This window comes from Balaenoptera borealis (assembly GCF_965194805.1).
Source record: "Balaenoptera borealis genome assembly, chromosome: 6".
Lineage (NCBI taxonomy): Eukaryota > Metazoa > Chordata > Mammalia > Artiodactyla > Balaenopteridae > Balaenoptera > Balaenoptera borealis.
In genome coordinates, this window is record NC_138863.1 from 32,056,104 (window position 1) to 32,084,085 (window position 27,982).

Below are 27,982 nucleotides of genomic sequence, written 5' to 3' on the forward strand. Positions count from 1 at the left end.
AAGATACTGGCTTTTCAATGTATCTTCAAGGGAAAAATAACTATCCTTATTTCAATATGCCGATTAACCCATATCAGTCCAATTTTTGAGTCAAGTGGGACACTTTTCTAACTCTGAGAACAAGTTGAACAAACATCTGACTCCAGCCCACATAAGCAACAAACTCTTTCCTTTTGAAATTGTAATTTTCCAAAGATGATTTAACCTTGGACATATCTGGAGCTAAGAGATTATAAAGCACATCATGTTAGGTGGAGTAGCACAGGCTCTAGAGTCAGACTAAAGTAGTTCAGACCCTGGTTCCAATAACTCCTATATGTATATCCTTAGCCAAATTAACATTCCTACCCCCATCTCTTCATCTGAAATGCGGTTAACTGTGATAGTGTCAAGTTTTTTAGTCTCACCCCATCACCACTGGAAACGTAAAAGAATTTCAACCTAAGAAAACAGATTTCAGCCAACTGTTAAAAAAAAAAAAAACTAATTTATTAGCATCTGTATTGTACCAGCTTCTGTGACAACTCCAGAATTCATTCTGGCACTCATTCAGTTCAGGTAGACATGGTAATTACAACCAACATTTATCTTGCTAGCCAAGCACTGACTGTGCTAAACATTTCACATGGATTGTTTCCTTTTTATCCTCACAATGACCTTGAGATGAGGTTATTATCATCCCCATTTAACAGGCAAGGAAACTGAGGCTTAGAGAGTTTAAACACTAGCCTAAGCTCAGCTAGCAAGAAATGGATCTGCGCTGTGAATCCAGGCAGTCCAAGTCCAGAGCTTTCAGAACCAACCTGCTTACAGCAATTTTCTTACATTTCAAAATATATATGTATAGACAAAAGCTAACAATTCTTGGGACACTATCAACTGATAGCTAAATAAATCTGATTTCATTCCCAAGGCAGTTCGTTAAAATATTTTGCTGGCTGTAGTCAGAGAATCAGTGAGTTTCTAAATAACAGGTTGCCATTCATAGCAAAAACTACACTTCAAATGTCCAAATTTCATGAGTTCTTTGAAATTTGAAAATGAACCAAAGACCGCAAAAGAAAACGTTGGGGGAGGAAAGAAATCAAAATTGTTTACCTGCTACTTGAATTGAGGGGAAGAAGTTGAGAGCCAGGACCAGCCTGAGGATCATCGTGCTAACGGTGGGCCAGGGCTCCCGCCCCCTCCTCCCTGAGAAGCCCAAGTGTGAGGTGAGCTGGAGACGCACCTGAGCAACCTGACTCGTCATCCGCAGCCACCACCACCGACTTACTTCTCTCAGGGCACATGATTAAGGCACTCAAACCACTTACTTCCCTCAGGGCACATGATCAAGGGACTCAAACCTCAAACTTTTGTGACTGCAACATTTCACACAGGATATGGCATTGTTTTGATGACTTTTGACTTTTCCTCTTCTTTTCAAGGCAAGTCTTTTCTTGTCACTGAGAGACAATGTCAGTCACTCTATGATGGGCTCATGGAAATCATTCTCAGTGGACGGGTGTCAGGGCTGTGAGAAACGGGTGCTTGAAATCCAGCAGGAATGTAAGGGTAGAAAAACAAGGTGTTCTGAAAGGGGAGAGATTTTCATAGGATGGAGATAGACTGTGTCCAAAAGGCACCAATAAGAATTATATTGAGGATTTGAGAAATATTTATCAGTGTTGAAAGGAGTTATGAACATTAGGAATTGAATGTTTGTGTTGGATGAAATGGCCCCATGGAGCATTTAGCACACACACTGCTTAGTTTATGCCAAGCCTTTCCCATCTCACTTCTAGGAACTTTGAGAAACACATTTGCAAGCACCCCGCCTACTGACTATCTGGAGGAGGTTCCCTAAGCAAAGGGAGAGTCAAAAGTATCACATGTCCTTAGGAGGACAGTAAGGTAAGCAAAAGCCCATCGGTACCTCATGGTATCCACGTCCCTCGAGGAAGCATTCAAGGCTAAGTGACAGGCGTGAAAGGAGGCTCCGTATCAGCCTCCCCAAGGCTGGTGACCTTGCCCTCTGGCCAAGACTTCTGCATTTAGGGTCATCCCCCTGGTGTGGCCAGCTCCACTCTCCTCTTCTGGCACCTGGGTCAGGATCTTGTACTCAATGACTTTCTCAAAAACTTTCCAGTAACTTTTTTCTGCTTTCCTGAAAAACCTAAGCTTTATATGATTATCCTAGTTTGGCGTTTGTGTATGTAATTTTTTTTAAAAAACACAATTTGTATTGATTTTTATTCTGACTATAAAAGTAGGACATATTACATATAGAAAATTTAGAAAAAAGATACATTTTACTTTTTTAAATGTCAAAAATAATCAATAAAACAAAACTTACCCATGATCTTATTGCTCTGATATAAACACTGTTAACCTTCTGGTCCATTACCTTCCATGTGTTTTCCTATTAAGATTTTTACATATTTAATATGAGGTTTTATGTATCATTTTCAACTGATCTATACTATTATCTGTTATACCTTGAATATTTTTCCATGACCTGTAAGTATTCTTTATAAACATCATTTGAAATTGATGCATAATATTTCATCCTATAATCACCTCATAAGTTGTCTAACAATCCCCTGGTGTTGTCACCAAATTTTTGCTGTTTTCAAATGCTACATTGAACATCTATCATGATTTAGCTGAAGTGAAAGAAGGCTTCATGTCCCTCCCTCTTTGTCTGATAAATGACGGATCAAAAGTATTTCCCCCTCCTAATAGACCCTCTTTGTCCATATTTCAATGTTCTCACAAACACAGTCTTTGTGACCCCCCACCCATACCAATATATCTCTCTGCCCTTTGGAGCAATTTGTCCTTGGCTATGGTTCACTTACACTTCTGAACTAAAGGTAAATGATGAAGTCATGTCTCCAGTCCGAGAGAAGATTCACTTCTAGAATTTGACCCAGTATTCCTAGCTCTGACTCTCTAAGATATAGGGGAAGTTATATCTTACCCAGGGCCCGATGTCTTTCTAAGGACAATTTATAGAAAGCAGTGTGCCCTTCTCTAAAAGGTTACCCTTATTCAGGAGTCCCCAGACCACCCAGATCTAGAACAAGAGACTCTGAAATTCATCATAGAGATGAAGAATATGTACAGTAGAAACAAAGACTCCCCCAAATTTCCTCTGATTTATAACAAAAGGTTAAGGAGCAAATTAATAGCTGCTGTGAAGCATATAAAAGAAATATGCTTCAAGCATGTAGCGTGTAGTTAATAATATGCATATGGTAATGCTTAATTGAATCAACATTAGCTGGAAAGAATGAGTGCAATTATCTGGTCCAGCTCCTTTATTTTGCCAATGAGGATGCTGAAGACAAGAGAGGTTACTTGATTTACACAAACCCATAAACAATAATTAAGTATACTTGATTTTATTAATTGACTAACCGTATTTGGTTTTCACTCTTTAGAATAAAAAGAAACACAAACTTTGGCCTTTGCCTTCCTTTTTTTGCACACTAAAGAAACAAATCATTTCATTAGAGTCCTTTCACATTTGCTCTTGAAATTCAATGACATTCACTTATACTAAGAAGTAGAAATGATAGAGATGAAATAAGGGACCTTAAATCCATCAATGCATGGAGTACTGAGACCCTCCTACATTTCCTATAATAATAACAGTTATGAACCAAACACTTTACATGCCTGATCTCATTGAATACTCACACAACCTGTAAGAAACATGCTATTATTATCCCCATTTTACAGATAAGAAGACTGATCCCGAGGGAAGGTTAAGAAGTCTCAGGAAGCAGTGGAGCCAGGATTAGAACGTACACCTTTCTAACTTGAACTACCAAGCCATAATCACAGCACTAGACTGCCTCCCTACTGTCAACCCTCTCTAGGATTGTAAATTCCTTCAGGACAAAAGGATAGGGAATGTACATTACCTTTCTGGTACAAGTCATTTAACACTATGTCTTATTAGAGCCTGAGTGACCAGGGGGTAGAGAGGAAAGGGGGTAGTGGCCCAAGAGGACACTGGGCAGACTTAATCAAACTGTTTCATAAAAACCCACCTGTATTTTTCTGGAGAAATTCCAGATTCCTTAAATCCACACGTGCTCTTGAAAGTCAAGGACAGATGCTCTGTGATGAAACAAATGACCTTAATAAATCAACACGTATACTGAAGTCCCACCTATAATACATGGCTCGTCAGAGAAAAATATAATACACATGACCAAATTCTATAGGCTGTTTGAAACATAATAGGAATTAAGCCTAGCGGTAAGAGCCTTAAAAAAGAAAAAGAAAAAGAAAAAAACTCTTTTTTGTGATATATTAAGAAATATGTATTTTGGTCTTCATCCTTGGCTCCTAGCAAGAGCTCCTAAAACCTGTGAAATTCCCTAATCAATAAAGATGCTAGGAGTATCTTTTGTTTTAATAGTTGGGTTTTGACCCCAGTTCCTGACACAGAGCTCCTAAATCCCTTGGAATTTCCTGTGTGACGGGAACATTTTTTTTTTTTGTCCTAACGAAGGGACTCTTGGTGGGCTCCTGGAGAGCTTTAGGATGGGAGCTGGCCACAGAAAGATCAAGCCATTATTAGAAGTTTAGAACTTTTATCTTCACCCCCTATTCTCCAGGGAGGAGAGAAGGGAAGGAGATTGAGTTAAAAATTAATCATGCCTAAGTGATGAAAACTTCATAAAAATCCCTGAACTACAGGTTTTAGGGAGTTTCTGGGTTGATGAACACATCACAAGCTGGGAGGGTAGTGCACCCCAGTTTCACAGGGACAGAAGCTCCTGCACTTGGAATCTAGAACTCACCCTACATACCTCTTCATCTGGCTGTTCATTTATCATTTCCTTTATTGCATAATAAACTGGTAAGTCTAAGTGTTTTCCTGAGTTCTGTGAGCCACTCTAGCAAATTATTGAACCTGAGGAGGGGGTTGTGGGAATCCAACTTGTAGCCAGTTGGTCAGAAATACAAGTGATAACCTGGGACATGCAGTTGGCTTCTGAAATGGGGGCGGTCTTATGGGACTGAGCCCTTAACCTGTGGGATCTGACACTAACTCCAGGTAAATAGTGTCAGAACTGAATTGAATTGTAGGACACCCAGCTGATGTGGGGGGAAAAATCACACATTTGGGAATTCCAGTGGCTAAAAGCACAGGACTTGAAGTCCCATGGGCTTAGGAGTCAAATCCCAGTTGGGTCACCTTGTAGCCATATAATCTTAGAAAGTCATAATGTCAACTCCTAGTGTGTAAAATGGGGATCAAAATGCCTCACTCAATAAGTTGTTCACATGTCACACAATGTGTGAATCTCCCCCATAAGATTTAATGAATCTCCACGTCATTCTTATTGTAAGGGGCTGAATAAATGTTTGTTGGATCAACCAAAATAGACCATTGAATATGTGTTCCATCTATTTCTGTGGATTGATTTTACTTCATAGCAAGAGTGCCATTAGAATCATTTTAGAAATTAGCCCAGTATTCCTCCTTGCCGGGCAATCCTTTAATAATAACACAAACCAGTATTAACTACAAAGTATCACTGAAGAGTCTTCAAGAATCAGAGTGGCTAAGCTAGTCAGTGGGAAACCCTCAGCAATCTCTAACTCATATAGAGCAAGCCTACCAGGATAATATCTTCTTTGATCTAAATTCCAGCTAGAAGCTTGCCTTTCATTTTAGTTTCTAAGTTTTCCCAAACCTCTGTCTCACAGAGGTTCAAATGCTCACATGGCGATTGTGGGAAAATAATGAGGCCTTAGATTCTCCCTTTGAGCTTTGATTCTACCCCAAGTGTTTGTATGAAAATCTTATTCAAAAAATAGACAAAAATGAAGTCTAAAAAGTCATGCATATTATCACAAGCCAGCAGGACCAAAGCCTGAAAAAAATTAGGCTACCACTAAAAAAAACAAAAAACAAGAAATAACTGCCGTACTGATTGACTAATCCCACCAAGTAAAGAAATATTACAGAAAGGCATATTTGCAGGAACAATCTGGGAGGCTTTACCAAGGATTACATGAAAAAATATGGTGAAAAGTAGCTTAAAACAATTACCTAAAAATCTTTTGACCACTAACAGAGGCAGGCCTATCTCTCCATATGGTAAAAGCAGTTGCTAACATTTCCTGGGGGGCTGCCAGCTAGCAGGTGTGTGCTAAGCATCAGGCATGCATTATCTCCTTCAATCTCCGCAACAACCATAGGAGGTTGCTACTATTAATATCTCCATTTTATAGGTAAGGAAACAGAAGCTTAGAGAGGTTGAGTAATCTACCCACAATCACACAGTAAGTAGCAAAGCAGGGATTTAAACTAGAGTCGAACGTCATGGGAGAAGTAGACACCATCCCAATCAAATCAACCAACAGCTTGCATCTGTGACTGATAGTGCAGTGGGTAGGAGCATTGTTTCTAAAGAGGCATGTATCCTCTTGATAGACACATCTGTGATTCAGCACCAACTTCATAAAAATTCAGCAAGAATTCCATAGGACTTGCAAAGTCTTCCTCAGTCAGGAGTATGGGATTCTCATACTCCCCTGCTGACCCTATATTCATGGAGACCCAGTCAAGAGGAAAAAACAAATTGTGTGTATTCCTGACATCATCCTAGAGGAATGAATCCTGACGAGACCAGGAATTTGTGTGCTGTCAGCAAGGATACATCATGAGCCCGGACAATGCTGATCTGAGCTTTAGGACGGTTCTATGACAACAAGTTCATCCACTTGGTAATCTGAAAAAAAGCAGAAGGGGAGTGGTAGATACAGAAAACCTCGATCACTGTCGTTAAAGTTTGAGAGAGACTATTGCCAATCAGACTTGGGCGAAACCATTAGGACAGTGTGACAAGGGACAGTCTTAGGACCCAAAGATGTTGTAATCAAAGAAGTCTACTGTGCTGCTCTCCAGTCCTATTATTCTGGAAATCTAATGGTCTCATGGAGCCACATTCCTTCAGTCTCATAGAAGACCACCCCCTGCCTTATTGTCGGCATTAAACAAAGGTACCAAGGGCCCTGAGTTGGCTGAGTTTTTAGGTTTTGGAAGCCTCTGGGACATTTTGGATATTTTCTAGAAAGAGGAATGTTAATTAAACATGACTGAGGTTGGGAGGGCAAAGTAAGGAATGTCTTTCACTCCACAGCTTGTCTTGAACCTGATTTGACCTTCTTCTATAACCCGGCTTTGCAATTGGTGGAATGGTAAGGAGGCAACCTCTGACCTCTTCAGGAAGTACAATCTTGTCCAGGCCTTGGGAAAACCATCATGCCTGGCTTTCCTCCTTTTGGAAAAAATGTAAGGGCCTTCGTCCCCTCACATGTTTTTTAGCACAGAACCTACAGGAAATAGGACTGTTAACTTCAACATTGCTTTCAATGGTCTCTCGTGTTACTGGGCGCCCATGGGAACCTTCCCACCCTCCCCCTTCTTGTGTCTTCCTCCCCACTACCCTTTCCAACCATTCCCACACTCATTGAATAAGGAAGGTCAATCTGAATACATCTGTCCCCATCTCTGGAATGCCACAGAGGAGTAACAGCTGTTGACCTCTGTTCGGAACACATGATCCTGTTTGTCCCAAAAGTAGCTTGGGTGAACTCCAGATAATATATACAATCTCCACTTCCTATGGAGAATGTAGGGCCAGGAGAGTATATTCCCCACACTTGCTTTATTATAAAGACAGCCTGCTTTCAAGTACTGGATCCTATGCTTACTAAGAGTAATATTAATAATTATAAATAGAATTGTACCTAAAATTTTTTAAGCATTTGCTATATGCCAGATATAGTACAAAGTTAGAAGCATCCCAAATTTTAAAGCCTTAATTTTTCCTTTAAGTTTTGGAAAAAAGCAGTACTTTTCTTTCTTTCTGTACTTCCATATCTTAATACACACACACACACACACACACACACACACACTGAAAACCTTTGCTAACCTCCTGTGTGTACAGGCAATAAGATTGAAGATTTTGTGTTTTCTTCTAGAAATATTGGAGGGGAAAAAAAGGAAGTTGAGGAGAAAAAAAAAAAAAAAGCCTTGGACTTCCCTGTTGGTGCAGTGGTTAATATCCACCTGCCAATGCAGGGGACACGGGTTCAAGCCCTGGTCCGGGAAGATCCCACGTGCCGTGGAGTAACTAAGCCCGTGAGCCACAACTACTGAGCCTGCGATCTAGAGCCCGCGTGCCACAACTACTGAAGCCCGTGCACCTAGAGCCCGTGCTCCTCAACAAGAGAAGCCACCACAATGAGAAGCCCGCAGATCGCAAGGAAGAGTAGCCCCTGCTCACTGCAACTAGAGAAAAGCCCGTGCGCAGCAACAAAGCCCCAACGCAGCCCAAAATAAATAAATAAATAAATCTATTTTTTTAAAAAAAGCTGTAATTGGAATGTTACAAAAGCCCAGTAGTAAGAGTAAGGAGCAAGAATACAGAGGCTATGGCCCAAGGCAAGTTCTGGACAAATCTAGGATTTGTCTAAAAATCCATCCAGAGACATCCATTAACACCACGGTACATATGATGTCTTTTATACATGATCTTAAGGAAAATTCCAGACTGAACTTGTTCTCACAGCATTTAGCTTCTGTTGTATTATAGGCTGCTTAGAATTGGGGTGACTAAAACCTCATCATTCTCTTCACTGAGAGGCTAGAATCAACACTGGAAACATGGGGAAATCTCATGCATGTCAGGAATCTAATGTACTCTGCTTTTTCATGCTGTTGCTCATTGTATGAAATGTGCCCAGCTTTGCTATCCCAAATTGTTACAAAGGACTTTTCTAGAAAAATTGGAATTGTTTAGAGGGCTTCAAAGCAGAACAAACAAGAGTAGGAACATCTAGAATGACCTTGAAAATGCACTCATTCTTCCAAGAAACCTGGATTCAGGGCCAACAATAGGGAAGGCTTTGTTCTACACCCTGGGGAGCCAGGGGAGAGGAAAGTGGTACCCATGTTCCCAGGGAACTCAAGTCCGGAAAAATACTGAGGAAGAAGCCCCTAACTTACCAGGAGAGGCTTTCAGGGAAGAGATGCTATGACATGGAGGCTAAGCAAAATTGGACAGAGCAGCAAAGGGGAAGAATGTGACTTCCCTTCCAGGCAAAGTATACACTATTTGCAAAAGCCTATGGTGCATGGCTTGCTGGGGGAACCAAGGAGCTCAGTGTGGCCGCAGCAAGAAGAACACTGAAGAAGGGCAAGGGAGGTGACAGGCAGTCGGGGCTGGTCAGGCCATGGTGAGAAGTTTGCTCTTTGTACTGAGGACAATGAGGAGACATCACAATATGCGTCAGTGTGCAGGTCAGGGATGCTGTCACCGGTTTAGGAGGCATCAGAATATTGGATCCAGGCTTTCAAATAGGTTTAATCTCTTACATTAACTCCAACTGATCGTTCTCAACTGCCTGAATCACAGCTGAACGGGACTTCTGAGACCTCATACCAGATTGATGGGAGCATGGGAAGGACACGAGGGAGGATAGAAAAGGCTCTCTGACTCCCTGACCAGAATTATAATAAAGCTATGACCGCAGATCAGATTGCAGGCTGCTCTTCCCCACCTGTCCCCTAAATCTTGGCATTTTTCCATTTTGGGGGTTTGAGGTGGCTAAATTATGCCCTTCTACTTGTTAATTCAGTTCTTTTTTTTTTGAATTTTATTTTAATTTTTTTATACAGCAGGTTCTTATTAGTTATCTATTTTATACATATTAGTGTATATATGTCAATCCCAATCTCCCAATTCATCACACCACCACCACGCCTTGCCTCACCACTTTCCCCCCTTAGTGTCCATACGTCTGTTCTCTACATCTGTGTCTCTATTTCTGCCTTGCAAACCGGTTCATCTGTACCATTTTTCTAGATTCCACATATATACGTTAATATACGATATTTGTTTTTCTCTTTCTGACTTACTTCACTCTGTATGACAGTCTCTAGACTCATCCACGTCTCTACAAATGACCCAGCTAATTCAGTTCTAAATCTAATAAGAGGGGCTAGGGAAGACAAAGGAGTCACAGTGGTGGAGATGCATATATCACTGATAAAGTCCCACTGGAGGATGTGGCTAAGTGTGCAGCCACAACGAGCATCCCGGACTCACACAGACTTACCCGCCAGTCATAGGCATTGCTAGAAAACCACAGGCCCTGCCTGCAGGGGCGGAGTCTTTACCATTCAGCTACCGCGATGCCCAGAGCAGATCACAGGCTCCCTGCAGGAAGGCAGGTCCCAAAAGTGGGGACAGGAGGCAGCAGGAGCCAGGGGGAGAGGAGAGGTCAGGGGAAGGTTTGTTTGGAGTGGAGAGACAGAGGGAAGCATGTTTTCATGCTCTAGATGTGGAAGACATCGCAGAGAGAAAGACTGAAGAAATAGGAGAGAGAGGATAATCTGTGGGGGAAAAATGGAGATGATAGGAAATAGGCCTAGGACATAAGCTAACACCTTAGCATTAATGAAAAAGGAGGAAACTACTTTGAGACCATCACGTTTGTCTAGCAAAATGGAAGTTACAGGAGTTAGAGATTAACTAACGTGGACCGTGCACGTTTCAACACACGCACATTATCTCATAAAATCCTTGTGTAGGAGCCATTATTGTAGGTCCATTTTATGGATGAGAAGACCTGGTAAGTAACAGAAAAAGACTGAAACACTGTTCTTCCAGCTATGAGACTGTGATCTTGGGAAAGGTGACAAACTCCTTGAGTGTGAGTCCTTGCTCTTTGCCATTAAACCACCGCTTCAGAAGGAGCTTCCTCTAGACAGGGTGAATCAGCAGGCGAGGCACCTTCAGAAATGATCCTTCAGTTCGTGTGGTGGAGGCTGGAGGGTCAGAGTGAGTGAATAGCCTCTTAAGCTTTCGATTTAATTTCCAAAATCTCTGAAGAAGTGAACAAACATCTCTTCTTCCCTCTCCTCCTCTCCCTCCTTTCAAGATGCAGAAGTAGAAGCATGTAATTTCAGTAGAAGCATTTTAATTTCAGCATTTTCATTTCTCTGGATGCCACCTCAGACTTTTGGGAAACTGGGCTGACTTCTCAGGGCTTTGCTGCTGGTACTCGGTCTCTGCTGAGAAATTAGACTTCCCAAAAATAGCCTCCATCAAGTGGGAGAACAGTGGGAGGTGGCAGCTGCCTCCTGATTTGTACTGGGCTTGTCTCGGTCATCTCTGAGTACCTGAGGCTTCAGCCCAAGGGAATGGGGAAGGCTCAGGCTGGCTGGCTGGACTGTCACCAGGTCCTGCAGGTCAGAGGCTCATGAAAATGACGTCTGTTTTCCCAGATCTTTAGTTAGGAAAGGTTTGTAGAAATGTACCCTTTGTAGCCAAGATGGTAGGCATGTTCTATCAGATCTATCTCTAGTCTCCCTGGACCTATCACTCTCTTTTTGTTTCTCAGAAATTCAGTGTCTGAGATGGTCTACAAGCTGCATAAAAATATGTATGTGTTTCTGCACAGATATGGGGTTAGCAAGTACCTATTACCTCTTTCCCTTTTCTACTCGGTCCAAATACAAAAATTGCCTCATATGAAAGTGGATGTGCAGCTTTTTTGTCCACAACATTTCTATTACATAGTCCAACTGACAAGACTGTATATAATAACTCTGGAAATTCTTTTTTTTATTTTTTGAGTTTTTATATATATATATATTTAACATCTTTATTGGAGTATAATTGCTTTACAATGGTGTTAGTTTCTGCTGTATAACAAAGTGAATCAGCTATACATATACATATATCCCCATATCTCCTCCCTCTTGCATCTCCCTCCCACCCTCCCTTTGTGGACACAAAGCCCAAGCTGATCTCCCTGTGCTATGCGGCTGCTTCCCACTAGCTATCTATTTTACGTTTGGTAGTGTATATATGTCCATGCCACTCTCTCACTTCGTCCCAGCTTACCCTTCCCCCTGCCCGTGTCCTCAAGTCCATTCTCTATGTCTGCATCTTTATTCCTGTCCTGCCCCTAGGTTCTTCATGACCATTTTTTTTTTTTTTTTTTAGATTCCATATATATGTGTTAGCATACGGTATTTGTTTTTCTCTTTCTGACTTACTTCACTCTGTATGACAGTCTCTAAGTCCATTCACCTCACTACTAATAACTCAATTTCATCTCCTTTTATGGCTGAGTATTATTCCATTGTATACATGTGCCACATCTTCTTTATCCATTCATCTCTCGAGGGACACTTAGGTTGGTTCCATGTCATGGCTATTGTAAATAGAGCTGCAATGAACATTGTGGTACATGACTCTTTTTGAATTATGGTGTTCTCAGGATATATGCCCAGTAGTGGGATGGCTGGGTCGTATGGTAGTTCTATTTTTAGTTTTTTAAGGACCCTCCATACTGTTCTCTATAGTGGCTGTATCAATTTACATTCCCACCAACAGTGCAAGAGTGTTCCCTTTTCTCCACATCCTCTCCAGAATTTATTGTTTGTAGATTATTTGATGATGGCCATTCTGACCGGTGTGAGGTGATACCTCATTGTAGTTTTGATTTGCATTTCTCTAATGATTAGTGATGTTGAGCATCCTTTCATGTGTTTGTTGGCAATCTGTATATCTTCTTTGAAAAAATGTCTATTTAGGTCTTCTGCCCATTTTTGGATTGGGTTATTTCTTTTTTTGATATTGAGCTGCATGAGCTGCTTGTATATTTTGGAGATTAATCCTTTGTCAGTTGTTTCATTTGCAAATATTTTCTCCCATTCTGAGGGTTGTCTTTTCGTCTTGTTTATGGTTTCCTTTGCTGTGCAAAAGCTTTGAAGTTTCATTAGGTCCCATTTGTTTATTTTTGTTTTTATTTCCATTTCTCTAGGAGGTGGGTCAAAAAGGATCTTGCTGTGATTTATGTCATAGAGTGTTCTGCTTATGTTTCCCTCTAAGAATTTTATAGTATCTGGCCTTACATTTAGGTCTTTAATCCATTTTGAGTTTATTTTTGTGTATGGTGTTAGGGAGTGCTCTAATTTCATTCTTTTACATGTAACTGTCCAGTTTTCCCAGCACTGCTTACTGAAGAGACTGTGTTTTCTCCATTGTATATTCTTGCCTCCTTTATCAAAAATAAGGTGACCATATGTGCGTAGGTTTATCTCTGGGTTTTCTATCCTGTTCCATTGATCTATATTTCTCTTTTTGTGCCAGTACCATACTGTCTTGATTACTGTAGCTTTGTAGTATAGCCTGAAGTCTGGGAACCGGATTCCTCCAGCTCTGATTTTCTTTCTCAAGATTGCTTTTGCTATTCGGGGTCTTTTGTGTTTCCATACAAATTGTGAAATTTTTTGTTCTAGTTCTATGAAAAATACCATTGGTAGTTTGATAGGGATTGCATTGAATATGTAGATTGCCTTGGGTAGTATAGTCATTTTCTCAGTGTTGCTTCTTCCTATCCAAGAACATGGTATATCTCTGTATCTGTTTGTATCATCTTCAATTTCTTTCATCAGTGTCTTATACTTTTCTGTATACAGGTCTTTTGTCTCTTTAGGTAGGTTTATTCCTAGGTATTCTATTCTTTTTTGTTGCAATGGTAAATGAGAGTGTTTCCTTAATTTCTCTTTCAGATTTTTCATCATTAGTGTATAGGAGTGCAAGAGATTTCTGTGCATTAATTTTGTATCCTGCTGCTTTACCAAATTCATTGATTAGTTCTAGTAGTTTTCTAATAGCATCTTTAGGATTCTCTATGTATAGTATCATGTCATCTGCAAACAGTGACAGTTTTACTTCTTCTTTTCGGATTTGGATTCCTTTTATTTCTTTTTTTCTCTGATTACTGTGGTTAAAACTTCCAAAACTATGTTGAATAATAGTGGTGAGAGTGGCAACTTTTTCTTGTTCCTGATCTTAGTGGAAATGGTTTCAGTTTTTCACCATTGAGAACGATGTTGGCTGTGGGTTTGTCATATATGGCCTTTATTATGTTGAGGTAACTTCCCTCTATGCCTACTTTCTGGAGGGTTTTTATCATAAGTGGGTGTTGAATTTTGTCGAAAGCTTTTTCTGCATCTATTGAGATTATCATACGGTTTTTCTCTGTCAATTTGTTAATATGGTTTATCACATTGATTGATTTGCATATATTGAAGAATCCTTGCAGTCCTGAGATAAACCCCACTCGATCATGGTGTATGATCCTTTTAATGTGCTGTTGGATTCTGTTTGTTAGTATTTTGCTGGGGATTTTTGCATCTATGTTCATCAGTGATGTTGGCCTGTAGTTTTCTTTTTTTGTGGCATCTTTGTCTGGTTTTGGTACCAGGGTGATGGTGGCCTCATAAAATGAGTTTGGGAGTGTTCCTCCCTCTGTTATACTTTGGAAGAGTTTGAGGAGGATAGGTTTTAGCTCTTCTCTAAATGTTTGATAGAATTCGCCTGTGGAGCCATCTGATGCTGGGCTTTTGTTTGTTGGAAGATTTTTAATCACCATCTCAATTTCAGTGCTTGTGATTGGTCTGTTTATATTTTCTATTTCTTCCTGGTTCAGTCTTGGAAGGTTGTGCTTTTCTAAGAATCTGTCCATTTCTTCCAGGTTGTCCATTTTATTGGCATACAGTTGCTTGTAGTAATCTCTCATGATCCTTTGTATTTCTGCAGTGTCAGTTGTTACTTCTCCTTTTTCATTTCTAGTTCTATTGATTTGAGTCTTCTCCCTTTTTTTCTTGATGAGTCTGGCTAATGGTTTATCAATTTTGCTTATCTTCTCAAAGAACCAGCTTTTAGTTTTATTCATCTTTGCTATTGTTTCCTTCATTTCTTTTTCATTTATTTCTGATCTGATCTTTATGATTTCTTTCCTTCTGCTAACTTTGGGGTTTTTTTATTCTTCTTTCTCTAATTGCTTTAGGTGTAAGGTTAAGCTGTTTATTTGAGGTGTTTCTTGTTTCTTGAGGTAGGATTGTATTGCTATAAACTTCCCTCTTAGAACTGCTTTTGCTGCATCCCATAGGTTTTGGGTTGTCATGTTTTCATTGTCATTTTCTAGGTATTTTTTGATTTCCCCTTTGATTTCTTCAGTGATCTCTTCATTATTTAGTTGCGTATTGTTTAGCCTCCATACGTTTGTATTTTTTACACATTTTTTCCTGTAATTGATATCTAGTCTCATAGTGTTGTGGTCGGAAAAGATCATACTTGATACGATCTCAATTTTCTTAAATTTACCAAGGCTTGATTTGTGACCCAAGATATGATTGATCCTGGAGAAAGTTCCATGAGCACTTGAGAAGAAAGTGTAATTTGCTGTTTTTGGATGGAATGTCCTATAAATATCAATTAAGTCCATCTTGTTTAATGTATCATTTAAAGTTTGTGTTTCCTTATTTATTTTCATTTTGGATGATCTGTCCATTGGTGAAAGTGGGGTGTTAAAGTCCCCTACTATGATTGTGTTACTGTCAATTTCCCCTTTAATGGCTTTTAGCATTTGCCTTATATATTGAGGTGCTCCTATGTTGGGTGCATAAATATTTATAGTTGTTATAGCTTCTTCTTGGATTGATCCCTTGATCGTTATATAGTGTCCTTCTTTGTCTCTTGTAATAGTCTTTATTTTAAAGTCTATTTTGTCTGATATGAGAATTGTTACTCCAGCTTTCTTTTGATTTCCATTTGCATGGAGTATCATTTTCCATCCTCTCACTTTCAGTCTGTATGTGTCCCTAGGTCTGAAGTGGGTCTCTTGTAGACAGCATATATACGGGTCTTGTTTTTGTATCCATTCAGCCAGGCTATGTCTTTTGGTTGGAGCATTTAATCCATTTACATTTAAGGTATTTATTGATATGTATATTCCTATTACCATTTTCTTAATTGTTTTGTGTATGTTATTGTAAGTCTTTTCCTTCTCTTGTGTTTCCTGCCTAGAGAAGTTCCTTTAGCATTTGTTGTAGAGCTCGTTTGGTGGTGCTGAATTCTCTTAGCTTTTGCTTGTCTGTGAAGGTTTTAATTTCTCCATCGAATCTGAATGAGATCCTTGCTGGGTAGAGTAATCTTGGGTGTAGATTTTTCTCCTTCATCACTTTAAATATGTCCTGCCACTCCCTTCTGGCTTGCAAAGTTTCTGCTGAAGGATCAGCTGTTAACCTTGTGGGGATTCCCTTGTATGCTAATTGTTGCTTTTCCCTTGCTGCTTTTAATATTTTTTCTTTGTATTTAATTTTTGATAGTTTGATTAATATGTGTCTTAGTATGTTTCTCCCTGGATTTATCCTGTATAGGAATCTCTCTGCTTCCAGGACTTGTTTGACTATTTCCTTTCCCATGTTAGGGAAGTTTTCAACTATAATCTCTTCAAATATTTTCTCAGTCCCTTTTTTTTCTCTTCTTCTTCTAGGACCCCTGTAATTCAAATGTTGGTGTGTTTAATATTGTCCCAGAGGTCTCTGAGACTGTCCTCAATTCTTTTCATTCTTTTTTCTTTATTATTTCTACCGTAGTTATTTCCACTGTTTTATCTTCCACGGTAGTTATTTCCACTGTTTTATCTTCCAGGTCACTTTATCTGTTCTTCTGCCTCAGTTATTCTGCTACTGATTCCTTCTAGAGAATTTTTAATTTCATTTATTGTGTTGTTCATCATTGTTTGTTTGCTATTTATGTCTTCTAGGTCCTTGTTAAATGTTTCTTGTATTTTCTCCATCCTATTGCCAAGATTTTGGATCATCTTTACTCTCATTACTCTGAATTCTTTTTCAGGTGGACTGCCTATTTCCTCTTCATTTGTTTAGTCTGATGGGTTTTTACCTTGCTCCTTCATATGCTGTGTGTTTCTCTGTCTTCTCATTTTGTTTAACTTACTGTCTTTGGGGTCTCCTTTTCGCAGGCTGCAGGTTTGTAGTTCCCATTGTGTTTGGTGTCTGCTCCCAGTGGGTAAGGTTGGTTCAATGGGTTGTGTAGGTTTCCTGGTGGAGGGGATGGGTGCCTGTTTAGTGGATGAGGCTGGATCTTGTCTTTCTGGTGGGCAGGACCACGTCCGGTGGTGTGTTTTGGGGTTTCTGTGAACTTATTATGATTTTAAGCAGCTTCTCTGCTAATGGGTGGGTTTGTATTCCTGTCTTGCTAGTTGTTTGGCATAGGGTGTCCAGCACTGTAGTTTGCTGGTCATTGAGTGGAGCTGGGTCTTAGCGTTGAGATGGAGATCTCTGGGAGAGCTTTCGCCATTTGATATTATGTGGGACCTGTAGGTCTCTGGTGGACCAATGTCCTGAACTCGGATCTCCCACCTCAGAGGCTCAGGCCTGACACCCAGCCAGAGCACCAAGACCCTGTCAGCCACACGGCAACTCACTCTCCGCCAACTGCGGGATGCGTTCAAGCTCGTGCGACCGTGGGCAAACTTGGGGCGGCAGAGTCTCCAGGCTGTGCCGGCACTTGATAGGCAGGTGTCCATGGCAGCTTGAGTTTTAATATTTATTTTCACTCTCGGTTTCATACAAGTGGGCAATATGAAACTGAATTTCAACACTGGACAAAGTACAGGGCTTAGAGTCCATCAAAGCTAACTGAAAATGCTTTAAACTAGATTCACAGTCTGTGTTCACTTTGAACATAAGCCCAAGTCGTAAGTGAAATTCCTTGGCTCGACAAAAGCTGGGATCAACATAAAGCACCTCTTGAAATGCTTTAATTGCCCTTCCAGTAGTCAGACTGTAAACTGTAGTATCTCTGATAAGCAAATAATGCTTTTGGATAATCTTCCAATAAGAGGTTGAAGTGACCTGACAAAAGAATTCAGGGGCTTCCCTGGTGGCGCAGTGGTTGAGAATCTGCCTGCCAATGCAGGGGACACGGGTTCGAGCCCTGGTCTGGGAAGATCCCACATGCCGCGGAGCAACTAGGCCCGTGCGCCACAACTACTGAGCCTGCGCATCTGGAGCCTGTGCTCCGCAACAAGAGAGGCCGCGATAGTGAGAGGCCCACGCACCGCGATGAAGAGTGGCCCCCGCTCGCCACAACTAGAGAAAGCCCTCGCACAGAAACGAAGACCCAACACAGCCAAAAATAAATAAATAAATAAATAATTAAATAATTAAAAAAAAAAAACGAATTCAGACTCCACTTTTCCTTCAGCTTTTAAGATTAAAGATTCGTAGCAGCGAACAGCCCTCCAAAATCGAGTCCATCAACTCACAGAAGTTTGTCGATTCCTTGCTCCAGCTGCCAAGTGCTGGGGTAGCCAGTGATGCTTCAGGGAATTTTGAAGGGAAGATCCTCAGTACAAACGGTCTCGGCAGCTGCTAGGGCCTTGCCCCAATATCGCCTGACTGGGGCCAGCTAGCCACAAACAACAAGGTTCCTGGCTGGCTAAGCCAAATTTGTTACAGGCCAATAAATTGGGAGATGAGGCAAGGGATACAACCTTATTCGGAAAACCAGCAGACTGAGAAGAAGGTGGGCTAGGGTTCCCAAAACACCATCTTCAGTCTGGCATTTCTTAATCTTTTTTGTGTCAGGGACCCCTTTGGCAGTCTGGGAGCCTAAAAGCCCCTTCTCACAATCCTATTCTGAAATGCCAAAAAATAAAAAAGCCCACATAGGATTGCAAAGAAAACCAGAAGGATTGAAATGCAGTTTTTAAATATTTTTTAAAATGTGATATCATAAAAATTTGCTTTATTAATACATTAAATGACAAGATCTAGCTATGGTGTGGTAACTACTGTAATTTTGAAGTAGTGATTAGCATAAGTGATATTTTGAGACACCTGCAACAACTATGTGATATGAAAAGATCTGTAATTTCTATTGATGGCAAAGTCACCAGTACTGCTAAAATTACTGTGGTTTGTTGCCTAAATACATTGCTGAAATGCTAAATTTCAGTTAGAGAGGTTAATGAAAATAAAGATGTAATTTTTTTCCTGCCCAAGATTACATCAGACCCCTGGTCAAGAACTCCTGCTTAAGTCAGTACATCTGGCTGCCGTCAGCCTCTCATCAATCTACATGTGTATCACACACACACACACACACACACACACACACATCAAGCACTGCGTGCCCTATAATCTCAGTACTGGAATCTGACAGCATCTTAATGACACCTATAAAAGACACTTCCCACATGTCTATATCCTGGAAGATCAAGGAGCAGAAAGTGTACATAACAGTGTAGACCTGAATGTCAGTATTCTCTTTAGCTTCCAGTTCCAAACACTGACCAGGTGTGGATGGCCACTCCCAACCATGGTTTGCTCATTTTAGCCTGATACTTGGGTGACAATACTAAGCTCTACAGTTCCACCTGCACTTGCTTTTCTCCTACATTTCAGATGAATTCCAACTTTCCATTTTGCTCACCATTACTCGACAGAATGGGACATATAGTTGCTGAGACAAGACTTTGAATATGTAGTGGAAGGACCACACTCAAGCTCAAACCTCTTCCTCTGGATAATGATGTCAAGCCCCCTGACTGCCCTGTAAATGCTCCACATCCTCAACCTGATATCCTGTCCTCGACAGTAGATCAAAAAATCCTTGGAGGACTTCTGCCGGTTAGGGCAACCTCTCCCTGTCACTCACTCTGCTGCAAATCCATGAGCATTGTTTTTTTTTTATCCTCTGAAACACCAATTTCTTTTAGGTGTCAGTTCCTTAATATGAACTCTTTCCTCTGCCTGGAAAGTTCTTCCCCTTCACACTCTTCCCAGGGCTCGCTCCTCCTCCTGATAGTCATTTCCGACCACTTTATGTAAATTGGGTACTTCTTTTATTCCCTACCTCAAAATCCAGTTTGTTTTTCTTAAATTTCCACAATTTGTAATTTTTCTCTATTTTTGGTGTGTGTTTTCTGTCTATCTCTTCTATTAGAGGCTAAAACCTTAAGGGCAGGGACCACATCTGGCTTGTTCACCCCCAAACCCCAGCACCAATACAATGCCTAGCACATAGCGGGCACTCAATTAAAATTTGGTGAGTGGGTTATTCAGTGGTGAACATTGCCTTTTATGATATGCAGCTCTGTAATCTGTAACATACGTGTTATACTCTTAAACCAGAGCAGCAGTGGAAGGTAAGGCAGGGTGAAGTATCAGGTAGTATATATTAAAAAGCATTCCTCTGCTTTAGGACCAGAAGTAGTATCCCATTTGGCCTCGTTTGATTGTCTGTCCCCTGTTGATCCCGCTGTCACAGTTCACTCGACTTGCTGTGCCAGTATGTAACACATTTGTGTGGAAAATTCTATGCCTATCACTCCAGGGAAGATGGAGTTTGGAAGCACAGAACTGTTTAACCACTGGAACCATGGAGTTTGATAGCTCAGGGATGCTCCAATCTTGGCTGGCCAGACATACCTTCTGGTAAACTCTCTCATCTCATTGAAATGGTACCAAGGAAATCAGTTTTGGAGTAGTAGTCCCCTCCCTGGAATTCACTTCCTTTACAAGCTATACTTTCATCCACAGACGGTTAATGAGCACTGCATTCAGCGATGGGCCCATGAGTATGGGCTGGGAAGACAAAGGCAAAGGAAGCATGCCCTCAAGTGGCTCAAGACAGACAAGTAAACCAATAACAACTTGTACAAGGTAAGTTTCTGCTTTTACATTGATAGGGGCAGAGAGCATTATCTTGGCTCCTAAAGACATTCTCCTTCTAAAACATCTCTAAAACTATTTAAACGAACCAACATGATAAGGGCACCCACAGACATGCTACTCTATGTGTATGTGTATGTGTATGTGTATGGTCACATTTGCCATCTCTCATAAGATCCTGAAAGCATCAAGTAGAAAATGGATCTCCCTCCAAGGGACATATGAATCAGACTTTTATCATTCAGCACGATTACGTTTCCTTTAAGGGAATGTCTGGAACTGCTGCACTGCCCAGCCCAGTAAGCACAATGGAACATTTTCCTTGGGATTACCTCACTCCCTGTGACCCACACAGGAAATAATTATTTTGGTAGTCACCAGTAAACAGTGAAACACACTTACTTAAAAAATAAGCTCTTTTTTAACCCTGCAAGGCAGTGGCTTCACAAGCGTAGCTAGACTTAGTTTCTACCCAAATTCAACAATTTTGTATGTAAATGGTGCCTTATTCTTGGATTGTGGGTTCCCAGATCCAGGCCACACTTCAGAGTTCTGCCAAAAAGCCACAGCAAACAGTGGTTTTCTTGTATTGCTGGCTAAAGAAGAATGTGGCATCAAAGAAAAATTAAATTTCTTTTCCTGGGATAGAATATGGAAATTTCATAGATGTCCTAACAACAGGTTCAAACAGGATTTTTGGGTCTAAGTGAAAATTCTAGCTCTCCACTCCCTATTCTGAGGCCTAATTTCATAGCCCTTTCTTTCTCTGTGTAACCCCCCAAAAGACAGCACCCTAATTGGAAGCTACAGAGCTCTGAGAAGAGGAAGGCTACCTGTTGAAACAGATGAGTTAAATTAACAAGGCAATGTTCTCAACTAAAAGACTCTATTCTATTGAAATCCAAAGTCATCAACTTAGGATAGTCCTGAGACCCAAGATAACAAGGGTTTAAACACAGTAGATGGTTTTTCCTTTCTCATCTAACAGTCTGGGGGTAAGTAGTCCAGGTCTGGTGTGGCGGCTCGAGGCTCAGAGACCCAGGTGACTTCTATCATGTAACTTTGCCATCCTTGGACCCACATGATCCAAGATGGATCACCTTCACACTCACATTCCAGCCAACTGGAGGATAAGATGGAGAAAGGGATGGCCTGCCCCTTCCTTTAAGGACACAACTCAGAAATGGCATCACTTCTGCTTATATTCCATTAGCCAAAATTTAGTCATATGACCAACAGAACTTCAAGGTTGTTCAAGCTACATATTGGGAATTCTGTTACCATTAAAAAAAAAGGGGGGGAATCAATATTGGGAGACAGCCAATGGTTTGCCACAGTGGTCCATTTTCAGATTATTCCTTTGACAATGGATAAGTTATCAGAAGACCTAGCCTCTTTTCCTTCAAAGCTATTGCACTGTGCCCCCTTCCAAAATTATTCCATTTATCAGACCACCTATGCCTGTATGATATACTGGTATGCTTAAGGAAGAAAAGGCCATGAGAAGAGAGCTACAGTGTCCATGCTCCTTTGTGTGCTGACATCTGGCCAGATCAGTAAGCTAGGCTGTACCTCCTCCTGGGAAACTTCCTTGATGATGGATCTGGGTGGGTCTAAGTAGTGTCACCATTTATTCTACAGACCAAAGACCCTGCTTTAAGACCAGAGGTTATCCCATTGTTTTAAGGATTAGCTTGTCTCACTTTGTTTTCTCTCTAGCCCTAAAAGGAGAAAAAAGTAGTAATGAGTCAGGAGTGCAAAACTCCCAGGCAATTTCACCTTTGGAAAGGGGGGAGGATGTCTCCAACCTTGAAACCCTGAAACCCTGTATAATCTAGTACAAAAAAAGAGGGCTACATGTTAACTTGGAACTTTCCTGTGTGTTTCTGAGGTCACTCCAAGAAATATGCGGTGAATAGGGGAGGCATGGGCGTCATGGATCCAGCCCTCTTTTTGGGTCCTTTTAGAGTGAGACTCACTGACTTCAAAAGTTTTAGAGAATTTCTGAGCAGGGACTTTCCAGAGATTTTCATTCATTCAGGAGGAAAGAGTAAGGGACTCTGTGCTGAGTGGATTAGAATCCCACCTGGTGTTTACACTGAACTGCAGGATGTGCTTAATATCCTGGCATGAATAGGCCATCACTTGGCGGCAGCAGGCAGCACCTGTTTACAGTATCCAGTCTGGTCATACAAACCTCATGAAACCTCCTCTAGGATCGAGTGATATAAAAACCAAAGGTATGGATGTTCAGTATGTCAAAGGTGAGCCGTGAGATGATTCACCAAAGGGGGCCAAGTTGAAAAAATTTCTACCCAGAGGTATGAAACAGAAAAGTAGATTTGTCTTCCATTATTAGCAGACATTGTGATATATGACTACTAAATTATGATAAATTCATAGCAAAAATAAATGTTTGAGAGAATTCCACTTTATAAAGAGAAAATCATCTTCATTTGACATAAGACCTATATATAGAGAAGTATAGGAATTTCACCAATCTCACAGCTGATTTTAGTGATATTTTTGTAGCACATGTATCACGGCTGTTATATAATATAGTTGACACACAGATATACATATTATAGGACGACAGAATCTTAACAATGATTTTAATCACAAAACGATTCCGAATTCCAACTTAGGTCTCTAGTCGGGGAACATTAGGAAATCCTCTTCCTGTTTCTGCCTTAACCAAAAGCTGGAACAGAACTCTTGGAAGGGGTCCAAGATGTCAGGAAGAAATTAAGTGCTGTTATGCTTGGGAGGGACAGCAGGGCAGCATGAATTGAGCTCTGTATCTGACTTCGTGTATAGTAACAATAAAGACACCACTGTGTTCATCTCTGGCAGTGGACAAGGGAAATCGCACAAATGTCGTACACATAGACCTGCGTACTCAGTCCTTTCTCTCTCCCTTCACACGCTGTACATCCCTCCATTTGCACTTACCTCATTCATTACACTGTAATTATTTGTTCACAAGCCTGTTTCCAGCACTGACCTGTGACATGGGACGGAGTTAGGAACACTAGCTCTGGAGCCAAACTGCAGGACTTAAATCCTAGCTCTGCCCCTAACTAACTGGTGACTTTAAGCAAGTCCCTTAACATTGCTAAGCCTCAGTTTCTTCAAATTGTCAAATAAAGTTAGTAATAGTATCTGTCTAATATGGTGGCTGTGAATATTTCATGAGAAAGGAATGAAAAATACATCCTGCCTTAAGAAGCATCCTCAGTAACCATTAGCAGTTCTTATTATTACCATCTAGGGATAAATCGTATCCTCTTCATCGTTGCATTCACTGCATCTATAGGATGCCTAACTCCTGAAAGCATCTAAGTTGAATGAGTCAGTGAATGAGAAACTGTGGTGGAGGAAAGGCAGTCCCCTCCAATGCCCTTCCTTCACTCTGCTCCAAGGCAGTGGAGAGACCTCTCTGCCTGGTAAGTTTGAGAAGAGTAACCAGGCACATGTGGTCCAGCCTCACCCATTTTCCTCCTGGGCATGAGCTGCTCTCAGAGGCCATACACTGGGCTTTACACTTCCAGCTTTGCCCCGGTGGGTGGGCCTGCCCCTTTGTTCCCCATCTTCCTTTGAGGAAGGGAGGCAAACTGCCCACAGAAAGCATACATTTCTGCTTTCTCTCCCACATGGTTTGGTGCCATCTGAGACAGGGTGGAGAAGACTGACGAATTTTGGGCTCAGCTGTGGATTCATAGGCCTTCCCACCAAGCTGTTCCCTTCAACCTAACTTGACCAGTCACAAACATGGTATTTTGGCTTCTACCTGCCATTCATTTGGATTATTCCCCAGAATGTTCTACTTATTGAGCCCAGTTCTAAACCCATCAGTGGTTTAATAACAAAAATAATTTTTTCAGATTTTTAATTGAATCAAAGTGTTGAAAAAGTAGGGTGTTGGTCGTTCTCTTTTTTCTCTCCAGATCTATTCTTGGCTTTTCTCTTTCTTGCTGTAAGAGGCTGACCACTTTGGCTACATCATCTAGGCCTTCTGGCTTCCAGTTGGATTCCACCAACTGAATGAGACTAGAGGGTGAGAAGAGAGAGACCAGAGTATTTGTTCTGTCTGCACCTCCCCTGACTGGCAAGGTTTTGGCAGTGGTGCATTCCTCTGCTTAGGGCCACAGCACCTGTTGGTTGCCCCTCTCCATGGCTACAACTCGTGCTGGGTTTTCTAATGCCACTCACTCTCCCTGTCCCTTCAGGCCGAGGAACATTAACAGCATCCCAAATATGCTACTCCCCTAGGTGCTTCGTCATGTTTGTTAGTTCCCTTAACTCTGCCCACACACCTGTAAAGAGTCCCTTTGGTAAAGTCTCTTCAATGAAACTTTTGAGTGTTCCATCTCTTTCCCACCAGGACCCTGATTGAAATAAGTGATGAAAGACCCTTTTGGAGATGGACACATTGGGAACACATAGCCTGATGTCACCAGATATTTGTCGTGTCAAAAAATTACCCTTATTCTGATTATACCTCAAGTAGAAGCTTTTTCGTAACTTGCCTTTCCATGTTGTTCTAGCTAAAGAAATAGAAGATCCTGGTCAGACTATCCCTATATATAAGTTCTCATGAAAGTTCAATATCTCTTCTCAAATCAGTAAATTGTTATTGTGTGTTATAAAAATAGTGAATGGAAAGCCAAAGGGAAGTAGAAATGGCAGAATTAACTTAGTTTACTTTTAGTTCTATGGAAAAAACCCACTAATTTGAAGGTGTGGCATTCTAAGATAAAGAGTTCTAAGATCAGGGTTCAAACATAAAGACTCTGAGGTTTACCAGACACAAGCATCTGGAAATATAGCCTATTGAGTGTACACTAAATTTTTGTTTTCTCATCTGTTTCCACCTGTCCTTTTATATTTTAATGTGTTTGACTATTTACCTCTGTTCACAAGTATAGGCAATTTCTCACAGCCTCAAAGCTTCAATGCAAGAGTGAATCTGACCCACATGATAACATCAGTAAAGATTAGAGCTTTGAGAAAATTTGAAAAAGGCAGCAGCCAAACAATCATTACTTTTCTACAGAAAAAGTTAAAAGCACAAAAACAAGAATCCTCAGTCCAACATTCCAAACGTTTCACAATCTGAAGCTGCGATACCTGGTAAACTCACCGACCTCAAAATCTTACCATGCTCCTTCCTGCCATTTGGTCTTTGCTTATTCTGTGACCCACAGCTTGAAACACCTTCCCCTGTTCTCTCTGTCCATCCCAACCTGACTCTTCAGCCTTCAACACCCAGAGGTAACCCCATTCCTCCAGAACTCTTTTCCCAGATATGGCAGCCCACAAGCTTCTCTGTCTTTTATATATTTGCCACTTACTAAATCGCATGTCACTCTTTCTTCCTTGAGCCATTTCACTGTCTCCCTCCAACGCTATTCCTGGAATAGTTCTTGGTGGTTTCAATATCCATCCAATATAACCTGGCCTCTCATATCCTTTTTATTGACCCCTATTGGGTTGTCCTCTACAACACTACAACCACCCAATCCTACTTTGTCATTACCATTAACTGCACCCCCTCTGTAATCTCAATTTCAAGCATTCCATTCTCCAGTTACAACCTCCAATATTTCAGATGACTCTCTTACCCCCAACTCCTTCCATTTGACCAAGCCTACCCTCTTTTCAATGTCTCTCACAACCTTCATATTCTCATTTTTCTCCTTAGCCATCTTAAAGTCCAATATCCATCACTATACTCACTAACTCACATATACCTTTAACTCCCTAGGTCTTCTTTTCCTCCTTCATACTCCTCTGGTAAAACCCCCAAATTGGCTAAATCCAAAGCTCTACCTTCTCCAGACCTGAACTTGAATGTGGCTGGGCACAAGTGTACAACCACCTTGACTCTTCTCAGTTTAAATTTGTGACTCTCTTTATTGGTTCTCTCTAAAGCATTCAACTTGGTGTTTGTAGAAACAATAATCCTCTTTCTTTTTCTTTCCTACACTTGCCTGTTATTTTCTTGAATAATAACTAAGTATGGTAACAAATGCAAATGGCATTAACAGGTTTGGGAACAAACCAAGTTGACTCTTGGTAAGCATATGACTCAACTGGGAAGAACAGAAGCATGAGCTGTACTAGCAAGTAGCCTACCAGCCTGGAGTTTTCCAAGTGCCATGGACCTCAGCCAGGATGTATTACAGAGGGTATGGAGAACCTCTGTTAACCTGGCAAGTTAATTAAGAGAATGGCTACTGTACATGTACACATGAAAACTATAGATTCTGTAAATAAGCAAAGAAGGATTTATGTCCTTCCCCTTTTTTATTGCCAATATAACAAGTCTGTTTGGGTCCTTCTTTGTTAGATTTATAGTAAGGCTATTGAGAAGCCTATCAATTTGTCTCAGGCTCGTCTGTCATTTATTAGCTGTGCTACTATTTTGACTTCATCCTACCATGGTCATTTCCTAGTTGATGCTGTAACATAAATATCAAATTCTTTAAGATTTAAGTAATTTTTTTAAAAAAAAGAATAAATGACTAATCTTACAGCAAAGAAAAAAGATTAAAGTAATTTCACCAGAAGTAAATTATCTCCTCTACACAGCACAAAGATACCGTCAAGGGCGGTGTTTCTCAAGCATTTGTTTTCATTATTGCCTTCCCCTGAAGAACCTTTTTAGACATTTTTTAAAATCACTCCCCTCCTCCATGAAATGTTAATGTGATAGATATACTGTGTATAAACTAATTGTCAACTCCTTGGTGATGATATCACCCTGCAGAGAATGCATGATTTAGAGCATACGAAGTGCATCTTATATGTTTTTTAATAAAAATTATGTGTATTTAAGGCATACAACATGATTTGATATACACATACATAGTGAAATGATTACTACTGTCAAGCTAATGAACATGCCATCTCCTCACGTAGTCACCTTTTGTGTACATGTGGCAAGAACGCTTAGCAAATTTTCAGTATTTGCTACAGTATGATCAACTACAGCCATCGTGCCATGCATTAGATCTCTAGACTTATGCATCTGACATAACTGCACCTTTGTACACTTTGACCAACACCTCCCCACTTCCTCTACCTCCCCGCCTGTGGTAACCACTGTTCTATTCACTGCTTCTTTATACAGTTCTTATCTGGCTGTTATCTGTGGCCAGGAAGATGAACAGAGATGGGACATTGATTTGGGGAAGTATCTACTTTAGTGGTGATGATGTCAGTGGTGTTTCACTCTTTTATTTTTTCATTTCTTTTATTCCATCTTTCTTAACTTGCTATCTTTATTCTTACCAATTCAGCTCTAGTATTTTTATTAAAACAGTAAGCAATTTAACAACAGACTAAGACTAAAGATCATATTTTCACAGCATTAAGCAACAGTAGTAAATAAGC

The 27,982-nt window shown here is 40.6% G+C and overlaps 1 protein-coding gene and 1 long non-coding RNA gene across 2 annotated transcripts in view; both read right to left on the reverse strand.

The window, feature by feature from the left end:
- Nucleotides 1–8,035, reverse strand: part of CD28 (CD28 molecule) — a 49,257-nt gene extending 41,222 nt beyond the window's left edge. Inside the window, exon 1 of the mRNA XM_082397211.1 lies at nt 1,099–8,035. Coding sequence (XP_082253337.1) covers nt 1,099–1,249 — 151 coding nt within the window. The 5' untranslated portion in view covers nt 1,250–8,035. The remainder of the gene's footprint in view (nt 1–1,098) is intronic.
- The window catches only part of LOC309631132, a 372,959-nt gene that overhangs the window by 310,149 nt on the left and 34,828 nt on the right, over nt 1–27,982 (reverse strand). The window lies entirely within an intron of this gene.